We start from the raw sequence: 10,866 nt of genomic DNA, 5'->3' as shown, positions 1-10,866 counted from the left end.
GTACATATATGTATAATATATTTATGTATATATAAATCGATACTTTCTTTATTTCTCACCAAGTTTTATTGTCTTTGACGCAGTTTGTTAACACTCTCATATATATCAATGATCGTTGGTGGCAATACTTAGCTTTGGACTAGGGGAAATATTTATTGTCATATACACATAAAAGACGTTAGGGAAAAGGAATCCAAACTGGCATCAGTATATTAGCAATGAAGGATAAAGTTCTCTGAGCGAGCTCCAGATCTTGCAAGGTACAACATTGGCACTAATCGGATATTTCCTTCAAGAGTTTAAATGATAGAGACGATATGACTTGCTTTGATATTTATCGTTATTTCGCTTTGCACTGATATCAGTTACTTCAGTTTTGTAAATATAATTTATACATTGAGAGTTATGGCAATACAGATCCTACAAAGTGGAGCGCCTCCAACTACAGCTTTCGATTTGAGAGCCCTGGTAGTTGTGAGGGCCGCAGGTGTTTTGTGTGACTTGACCAAAAACTTGGGGGTTCTACATTTAGTACATTCACTGAATAGTTCTATATTCCGGCTACGGTATTAAGGTAATCTGTATCGCGTAATTCGCATAAAGAGTATATTGTCGATATTTAGTATTCGTAATTGTCCAAGTTGCGTCGGAATTCTCGTCGATGCAGTGCTGTGATACGCGGCGGAGTGCCCCAGGTGTGGAAGGGCGGATAGACCGGAGCCCCGGAGCGCAGGAGCGGACGCGGTGGGCGTCCCGATGGCAGCGAGTTACTGGTGAGGCTGGGCATGCGCGCTTGAAGGACGGAGGCCTCCGGGTCCACGTAGTGCTTGGACAGACGGCCGCGTATGCCAGCACCACTCCAATTGATCATCGGTTGGTTGGGTATGAAACACTGTTTACAAACGGCTGCGGTGGGTTGACGCAGTCGCTCGTGTTGGGGGTAGTACCCGACCTGTTGGGGGCGAAGAAACCGCTCGAATTATTAAGGCTCCTCGGAACGACTTTCTCAAGTAGGTCTACAGGAGTACAGAGTATAGAACAGTTTCGCAGTCAATGCACTACGTCCAGGATGCAGTCGATTCGCTAAAGACCCGCCGCAGCTATGCTACTGAACAAATCGCAAATTATAAAAACTTAGCAGAAGAAACCAAAGATGCAAAAAGTTTACAGAAAGTCCACAGGAAGACCAGATCATGCCAATCAGAGCTTAAACATGCCAATACAAACTCATTGTTTTAACACCACTAAATCAAACGGAGTTTAAAAATTTATTCTAAATGAATTTATATACAAATGTCTGTAAACAGCTTTTTCCAAGACTTAAAGATAGACTCTAAACTTTTTGCCTAAACTTTTCTTTAAGTGCAGGTTCATTATGCTCCATTCATGTAATATTTATCTACATCAACATCAGATATGAAATGTCGAATGTAGATGCACGTACATCATTGCATACTTTTGGGCACTTCTCAAAAAAAAATACTAAAAAATATTGCGCTCCTGTCGTATACGTGACTTAAACCGAATAGTACTCCTTGTCCGATTTATTCTATTAGACCAATTTATTTTCTTCAATTTAACTTAAGAAAGTCTGCTTTGTAACAGAACCGAGGGCAGACAAAGTGCCGGAAATTAGCCGATTGTCCCCAACAAGAGGAAATGCCTGCGCAAATCAAATTTCCGAACACCATTTAAGTGGAAAAAAATACATTGAGTGTGCCGGCGGAAATGTCTGAGAAATACGCTTGATTGTGGCTGGAGCTTTCGGGGAACTGGATAATAAAGTAGGAAGTAGGAGTTTTTCGGCTGAAATAACTCAAAGCATTCAACACACATCCCACGAGCCAATTTATGATCAACGACGACGTCTAGCATGCTACTTGTGAAACGTGTCAGCCAAATCACTACCACTTGACAGGGCGACAGGCACATTACAGAAGGCCAGAGATGAAAGGTCTCTGGGCCAATTACTAGAACTCGAACCAAACCAAAAACAATCATTATTTCCACAACAGAGAATAAAAGAAAGAAGGAAAACGAATAAAGTGAAAGTAAGCAGCACACATCGAACCATCGCCATTTACTCATACAAATTGCCTGGCGTCACGTCCCGAGCGACTGAAACGCCCCCCGACCCCGCCCACTGGGCTCCGCAGGTAGCGGTAGCTGGGCAGGAATCCGGAGCGGTAAACGGCGCCAATGTGACGCTTCTGCGGCGATGGCAACTGCTCCGTATCCGGCTCCTCATCCTCGGCAGCAGCAGCATCGTTGGCATCGTTGCCATGCTCGATGCCGAACAACTCGGGATCCTTGGAGGTGTCTTTTTGGGATAATAATATAAACATATGTACAGAACTGTGTGCTGGAAAAAGGTGCCGCATGGCAGCTAGCTAAGGTGCAGGGTGCTGATAAATGTTAGCTGTGCAGAAAGTGGATACCCTCTCAGAAACCCATCGAGTTCTCACCTAGGAATCGCTTCTCTGCCCGGCGATAGTCGTTCCAGTCGAGATCAGCATAGCCGGCATAGCTGGGGTACCACCAGTAGCTCTGCATGGGATCGGCGTAGTCGGGAGCGGCGGCCGGCAGGAGCATCTCCTCGTCCTCGCGCTTTTGCTGGACTCCGTGGACGGGCGAGGACTTCAGGGCTCCCAGGTTGCGTTTCTCGGCTCCAGCTCCGCGTTGGTTGTGGCTCTGCTGCGAATTATAACGGGCCACGGCGGCCACATTTCGCTTCGGCTGCTCCCGGTGGGTGGAGGGGGCACTCTGCAGACGGGCCATGGTGGCCAGGTTTCGCTTGCCGTTCGGAATGGGGAGCTGGAAGTCGCGGGCCAGGGTGCCCACGTTGCGCTTGCCATAGGTCATCAATCCACCGGCTCTGGCCAGGGAGCCAATGTAGCGCTTCTGCTCACTCGGCTCGCCGGAGTCTGCGTCGGCGTAATCCTCGCCAGGCTCCGCCGTGGGCAGCTGTCCGTTCTTGGCCAGGGTGGCCAGGCTCCGCTTCGGGGCATTCAAGAGGCCTTGGGCGGCCAGGGCAGCCACCGAGCGCTTGTCCTCCTCCATGTAGTCCGAGTACTCACCCAAAGGCTGCTCCTCGCCCACGGCCAGCTGTCGTTCACGGAGTAGGTTCTTCAGTTGGTTGCGCAAGGCGGAGGCCTAGGGATTACGGGAATCCGCGGAATGGAATGGAAAGAAAGAAAACAATTTAAATTCAAAGCTTGGGCAGATGTTGCCTTAAATCTCTTAACGTCAAGAATAAATACGACTGCAGCAGGTGACTTACGTGTAGCTGATACTCGGCACTGGGGTTCATCAGTTGATTTATAAGGGACTCCATTTCGCAGGGCGACACATTGGCAACGTCATCAGTGGCACTCACTACAAAGGAGCGTGGCTGGATGGCCTGAAAGAATGAATGAGGGATGTGATCGTTTACATTTCAATCAGGATTTGGGTCTAGAATGTTGAATTTGCTCCCACGTTTGCCGATTACCAAGGACGCACATTGTCTCCCACTTAATTGTCGCTATTATTTACACTAAATTGACTTTGAAATGTGTTGACACTTGGCGCTTTTTCGCCTGTTCAAAGTTTCCTTGCCCTGAATCGAAAGATACCAACTCACTTTCTTGGGCTTTTGGGGTCATAAATTTTCACAAAGCTTCTCATGAACGATGCATGGCTTTTTAGAAGTACCACTTTCGACTTATTTACTTTATTGTTGCCTACTTTGAAGAGTCCATTAGCGTGGCAAAGGCATCGATGACTGGGCCAGGAGCTCGCCGGAGTGGGTAAATGCTTAGACTGTGTAGTCCGAGCTAATTCTAAGCGACTTGCTGAAGGGCCATCGCATTGACTTATCTGCCTTTCAAGTTAAACGAGAAAAACAGCAAAACGAGAAACAAGAATTGGGTTTACACATGTGTATCCGAGCAACAGGAGTGTCTGAGCCAAAGTCATAATATTTTTCCTCATCGCACACGACGACAAGGGAAGACAGGTCGAAGCAGTTTGTTTGCCAAATGGTCGCTCAACCGAAAGGATAATTCCAAGATGGGTGGAGGATATCTCGGAGGCTCGAGTGTGTGGAGCCTTCCGCTCCAACCGAGTGGCGAGGTGGGGCCAGGACACATAGCTTCCGCTTTTAATAACTGGCCTGCGAAGGGAGGATGGGTAGCGGAAGGAAGGGCGCACAGGATGTGTTGCAGGACGTGCTGGCTGGCGGCGTGTGTGCCCGTAAATCTCGTGCAAAAATTGACAGCCTCTCGGAGAATCCATGTGTATTCCTGCTATAGGCTTTCTGTCTTATTAGCACTTGGAATAATAACCCAAAGGTGTTTGCTAAGTCAACTGTTTTCATTTGGATTTTGTTTGCAACTCACAAATCGTAGTGCTTAGTTCTACGAAATCTTTGTGCAGGGAAAACATAATTTATCCTCAAATTGTTTGCACCATAAATCTTTAATAGAACATCCATTAATAACAAAGCTGAAAATGGTCAAAAATGCTATTTGTTTTCGTAAACCCAACGCTTTTCAAGACTTATTATACCGCGCTGGTGCGAAAATTCCAGTAAACAAAAGCTCATCAAATACAATGCAAACGGTGCCATCAGGGTTTTAAATTCTAGAAATATATATAGCAAAAAACTAAGTAACATTAAATTACGCCACAGGGGCTTTAAGAATATCTGTCCATGGAAAAGCGGTCTTGTCGCCAGCATTTCCTAAACAAACAAGTGAAAAATGCCAAGTGTAGGGGCGTTTTGCTGCGTGGGTTTGCATAGTCGAGGAATCCATTCATGGCAGCCTTGTGTGTTGCGTAACAATTTGTGTGGTTGGTTACTGGCTGCGCTAATTTTTGCCACTTTTAAAACTGCTGGGAAGAACGTAAAATATTTCGGGTTTATGAGCTATTAAAATTATGAATCTCGCGCAGTTTAATCCGATTAATTATTCGCCCTTTTAAGCAGGTGGCTGTTGAGCGGATAATTAGGATTCCTTTGCCATTGTTTGCATAATTAAATTACCTTTTAGCCAGGTCCTGCGAGCTCTCAGCAGCGCCGTCTCATCTGCATCTGACAGCAAAACATTCCTTCTGCTGAAATATTGCCGTAATACTTGTGCAGCCGCAATTAAAAGGAGTCCAATTAAAGTTTAAGCTCGACAAAGCGGAAGAAATCGATAAGCAATAAAGGCGAACCTAATTAAACCATCCGTGAGTCCACTCAAGTGGACAGACGCCAGGACATGTCCAATAAACGGGAATGATTGGATTCAGATCGCTTGCCTAATTAGGCGTGAGATTATGCACCATCTGCAATGGCCGAGGGCGCCATGAGGATTGCGCATCAGCAGTCCTGGGGACATTTTGCTATCCTCCAGACAGCAAAGGTCTTTTTTCCCCACGACACTCAGTGATTTTCTTGTTTTTCACTGTGATGCCTGTTGAGCCGCTTATGTCGCCTGAGCCCAGCCGCAGGCAAATTTTATTATCGCAGACGTCCTGCCCTGCTTTGCCATGGCTCTCCATGGGCAATTTAATGGTGTACTCTGTTGCTTTTACTTTTACTTAAATAAATACTGTGCGCAATATTAAAACTTAAGTGCTCTGACCTTCCCGAGAATTCCGAGTGTCTGAGAGCCGGGGACGTGGAGTCCAGGGTCCTGAGTCCGTCAGCGGCATTGCGCTTGTGGAATTTCTGAGGAAAGGTGAAATGGAAAAAGGTACAGCATTCCAAGTGTGATATGCCGAAAGAATCTTTAAGGGCTTCGAGTAGCAGAATAGGCTCTGTTTCGGAATTTCCTTTTATCAAAAGGAAAAAATTAAGAAATTGCATTAATTTGTTAATCGAAATATTCCATTCTAGATTACATTCTGTGTTTTCATTTTCGTATCCATAACACTTAAGGTTTAGGGCCATGTAAATGTTACCATTGCGTTGAAATGCCTCAATTAACAGCAATGGTTCTGGCAATGAACCAAATGTAACTTCATTTTCTACATCACTTTGTGGGCGCGCTCAACAGGAGACGAAATAAAAAACCTAACGATTCCCATATGGAAGATTGTATGTACGAATCACTGAAGGCATATGGTAATTACTGACCTGAACCAAAATAGACAATGTTAGTATATATTCGATGGACTAAGACTTTTTTGCTGATTAATTGAACAGATAACCCGGACGAAGAACAGAAATTTCATCATGAAAGCAATGAATAAAACTACACTTTGCCTTACTTTTGATGAGTTAGTCGACATGCGTAAATTTTTCTACATAAATCTTTGTTAGCATGTTCGTAATATTTTTATGCAAATTCAATATGTAGTGTTAAGAATTTGGCATCTCGTCATAAAGCTTGTTGATATACTCGTATGTATGTTTTGATTGCAAAAGTATTCCAAGCCTAGCACCCCGGAACCGCTCTCCCTTTGCATTTTATGCGAGAAGTTGTAAAGTGTATGCAAAGCAAACACTGGTAATGGCATACAAGGGAGATCCATAACCATCCCTCCGCATAGCGCGCTTTGTGTGGAGCAGAAATTGATTACCATTGTGCTCCCAATGAAATCAATTTGACTTGCTGGCATTTTAATAAAAATGTAAACTCACAACTGGCGTATCAATGGAAACAAGGCATGATATTGATATATAAAAGGCATGTTTCCCATTTTCCTATTTAAACTTTCTTGTTTGCCAATTCGCTTGTGCAGCAGTCTTTACAATAATATATTCTTGGCAGCTCGAATTGGAAACCTAATTGAAAGACAACAGGACGATAAAGTTTACGAAAGGTCTGGGATAGGCGTACTTATTTAATCAATGCGCTTACAAAACTTTTCAGACATTATAAAAAACAATCCTTTTTGCTAATTCCTTAAAGACCCCAAGTCAACATTTGCTAAATATTAAAAAAAAAACCTTTTTTCGGTAGAAACTGAAAAGTCTCGCTACTTGAATGAGTATCTGCTTTAGAGTATTAATATTTGCTTACTCCTGATACCCCCTACTCGTTCAGTGCGTATACGCAATATCCTTATTAGCCGAAAGTCACGGAAAAAATGAATATTTACTGTTATTGATTTGCTGTTGGTGGCTATTGATTTCTGTGTTTATTCAATAAGCGCCGCAATCGACAGTGACGAGCCTCATCATAAACTGTTCATATCTAGCCTGATGCAGGAAAATGGCAAACTCACGCGTTTCTGTCATCCCGCTATCGGTATCCATTTCACTTCAATTGTTTGCATCGTCACGCGTGTTGTGCTGACTCATTGTTCCTAGTGCAGCGGTACATTGCAGTTTCGATATGAAAAATAAAACGTATTAGCAAGTCTATATTGAACCAAGTTGTACAATAGTTGTCATTGACGTTGCAGTCGCCTCTGACGTTGCTGTTCTCGCTGAGTTTGCAGATTTATCCTCCCAGCCACGCAAATGTCAAAGAAAGATAAGTTGCTGATTGAAGGCAGCACAATAAGTTAATACAGGAAATGTGAAATTATCTGCTTGGAAGCAGAACCATAATAAACATTTCCTCTTAAATAATTTAATTTTTTTTACGCATCCTACTTGAAAACCGTTTTAATTATGGTCGTCACAAAATATCCATTTCGTATCATTTTTATTTACAGGAATTTAAGTACTTTGTGTATTCACCATCAAGTTCTTTTATGCTTTACTCTCAGTCGGCTGGAAATAGATTAAAATTTAGAAACTTGAGATATTCTAAGCGTCTTAAATCTGCTGCTAGCAATGAAGAAACTTTTAATTAATGTTTGGTGCAAGCTAAGAGGGGTTTAGTTACCCAACATGAAAAGACTTTCTTTCTTGTAGGTATTACAAAAACACTTTGACAAAGTAGTTTTAGTTCGTTTTCCGGCAGCCAGTTATGATGAACAGCTGTCAGGGGAATACCAAGTTCCGCGAATATGGAGAAATGTCACCATATGTCAGCGAGGGACAATAGAAATGTCAGCCATGCCGCAAAAAATGGTTCAATTCACAGGAAAGAGGAGTGAAAACGCCAAATGAAAAACTGCACTTTTGGCCCGAACGTGTCGCCGTGGACCTGGCCAGAATGATGATGTCGCAACCGCAGCGGCAACTGTTGCAGCAGTAAAACCAGCCGCAGAAGAGTAATGATTAAATGGGGCGTGGCCTGCCTTGGCTTGGCCAACGTAAATTACTGCAAATTGGACGGGGGCCTTGAAAAATGGAGAATAATTTAGTCCTTTTGTTAGTTCGGAGCTGAGCAGCTGGAGACAATTTTGTATATTCTGACAAGCAAATTTATGGGAAGCGGACACTTCATCCTGCAAAGGGGACTGGGGGCAAGGAGATTACACATTGGGATGTTAAAGCGATGTTAAGAAAATTCCCAAGCTGGACATCCTGGCAAATACTTATAATTAGCTTTTATAAATACGAACATCTTTCAGGGATTATATCGCATTTTCAATTTCCGCTCGTCGTGGAGAAGCGAAGCCCAAAATTCATGCCCCACCGCACACGTCAACACATAAAAAGATAAATTTAGGAGCAGGCAGGCAGCACGGTCCATGAAACACACCGACCGACCGAATCCTGCTGATAGCGCTACAAATTTCAAAATTGAAAATATAATCCCCAGGACTTACGGCATTGAGCAGCATGGAGAGCAACAGCATCAGCCGCCTGCTGTTGTGTGCAGATTTGTGCACCGCCTGCATCGTGGATGGTGGATGGTGTCCTCCTGAGAGCGGTTCCACTGCGAAAGTCCCTGTTAATTGAGTTTGCTTCGCTATCGACGCGACCAAAGGATCGACCGCACTCGCACTGGCTCACAAATTGAATTGCCTCGCACCCAAAGTACGCTCCTGCAGCACTCACTTTTGGACCGATTCAAACTGTAACGGAACTGTAACAATCGCGACGCCTTGCTCTTTACCAGCCGCTGTACCAGAAACGTTCGCCACGAAGTCGTCTGCTCGACTGCTTGCCTGTGGCCAGGACACTCGACTTTTTATACCCGAGCGGCCCCCCGGATAAGCTCTCTCTCGTGGGAGCGAAACCGGAGCGCCGAGCTCGGATAACGGCTGTCAACTGTTGCTGCCCTGTACCGTACCGTCGTATCGTATCGCTGTGCACGTCGGGCTCTCTGTTGCGCGAGCAGTGTCCTGTTTTGTGGGCCGCTTATGTAGGTAATGACGTCATGGCGGCTGCAGGACACGAACTCTGTAACTTGTTGGCAAGCCCTGTGTATTCAGGCCAAGCGGCATCACAGTGGCTGCAACGATGCGATAGTACAAACCCATAAATCAGAAAGCCCAGTTTAAATGAGTGATTCATATTTAAGGGTTCCCACAAAACTCACAAAAATTCTGTGAAAAGTATGCTATATTTTTTTTAAATTTTAAAGATGGATCTATTTTTAAAGACGACAACAGACAACTTTAAATGGGGTTTTAAACCTTTAGTGATTTGTATTACTTTATTATATTTCGTGTTACGATATGTGGGCATAAACGCAATTCTTTTTTTCTTCTTCTTCTTCTTTTAGTCTCAATATTGTAAGTGTACAATGGGTTTTAGAATCCCTAAGATAATCATCACATCATACACAAGTGATTTATTTTACTACACCATCTTGCGGTCACTGTGCGCGGTGTCGCTTAACTCTCTTAGGGGCCAATCAAAGAGAGTTCGGTTTCAGCTCTCTTTGAACTCGAGCTCCCGGCCATATGTCGCTGCTCCCAGCGGGGCCATCCCAAAGCTGGCCAGGCGGTAGGCCCGGCAAGAGCACTTGCGCAACGCCAGTCGCCAAACTAGCAGCGAACCCGAGATGGAAACCCGAGTTACCCATACGCACTGTGGCCGCCGGTTGGACGCATCATAACTTTCTAAGTTTCTGAAATATGTGACAGTTCGTTTTCGTTGTGGGTTGAATTGCAACGGAAAGCAGGAAGCGTTCTTCAAATAAATGTCCTTTCTTTTTCTGATCTTCGAACTAAGCACTAATTAAAAATGCATCAAAAACCAGTATATTCTTTAAATATCTTTTATTTGAATGATTAAAACCACAATTGGAGTCAATGGCAATAATTAAATACATTTAGGCTTGCTTGAAATATTTTCCTAATTGTTTTAGTATGAAATTTGATATATTTTCAATCTGATTATCGCATGTCATGGGCTGGCAATACATTATCAATCACATTAAATTGTCGATTATTTCGAATAGTAAATATCAATTATACTTGCTAATACATTTCGTTATTTAAGGACCTGGGGGTAACAGAAAAAAATTCAATAAATTAAGAAAGAACCCCCCGTGCGGCTGTGACCTGTCTGCATGAGTCCCGAAAATAATAAATAACCAAATAGCTGGAAAAGTAATGCCGTCTGACAGACTGCACCCCCCACCCGCCGATTGTAGGCTAAATTTATGCAATTTCTGAATACGAAAATTATGAAGCGTAAAAGGCTGAAACGTAACCACCACGCACGCGGCACAGCCAGAGCCGCGGTTATGCCCAGATCCCTTAATGCAGCAGGAGCAATGCACAAAGTGCAGAGGCGGTCACATTCATATGCCTACGTCAGTAGAGTCAAGCGCTGTGGGGGTTGACTCGCGTCACGCCTGAATGCAGGATATACGGCGGATGGTGGATGGCTGAGAGGAGTGGAGATAGCAGATTGCACGCCGATACAGACGGTTGGCAAAAAATACCTGTCAGCCTGCTGCAACGGAAGGGGTTGGAGCCTGCGGTACTGGCGGCTTTTGTTTCAAGCAATCCATGCATAGCAAATTTGGTCAGCAGACCAGAGCAACAGTCGAGGATGAGTTGGCGAGCTCGCACCACTTGCATCCCTGCTTATAAATT

General features: G+C 44.2%; 1 protein-coding gene across 3 annotated transcripts; it reads right to left on the bottom strand.

The window, feature by feature from the left end:
• Positions 1-318: 318 nt before the first annotated feature.
• Positions 319-8,963, bottom strand: Nplp1 (Neuropeptide-like precursor 1). Of its 3 annotated transcripts, none has more exons than XM_017154973.2 (5): positions 8,641-8,963; positions 3,281-3,400; positions 2,466-3,153; positions 2,091-2,320; positions 319-952 (listed from the first exon to the last, which is right to left on the bottom strand). In XM_017154973.2, exons 1-5 carry the CDS (start codon positions 8,710-8,712, stop codon positions 620-622), a joined length of 1,443 nt encoding a protein of 480 aa, XP_017010462.2. In that variant the 5' UTR covers positions 8,713-8,963; the 3' UTR covers positions 319-619. The 3 variants fall into 3 exon arrangements, with proteins under 3 accessions (XP_017010462.2, XP_070069945.1, XP_017010465.1); XM_070213844.1 differs by lacking the exon at positions 8,641-8,963 and adding an exon at positions 3,502-3,581; XM_017154976.3 differs by lacking the exon at positions 2,091-2,320 and having other exon boundaries at positions 751-952.
• Positions 8,964-10,866: the final 1,903 nt, after the last annotated feature.

Source organism: Drosophila takahashii, chromosome 2R (genome assembly GCF_030179915.1).
Source record: "Drosophila takahashii strain IR98-3 E-12201 chromosome 2R, DtakHiC1v2, whole genome shotgun sequence".
Taxonomy (NCBI): domain Eukaryota; kingdom Metazoa; phylum Arthropoda; class Insecta; order Diptera; family Drosophilidae; genus Drosophila; species Drosophila takahashii.
The sequence above is the reverse complement of the archived record's forward strand: the minus strand, read 5'-3'. Positions and strand labels throughout refer to the sequence as shown.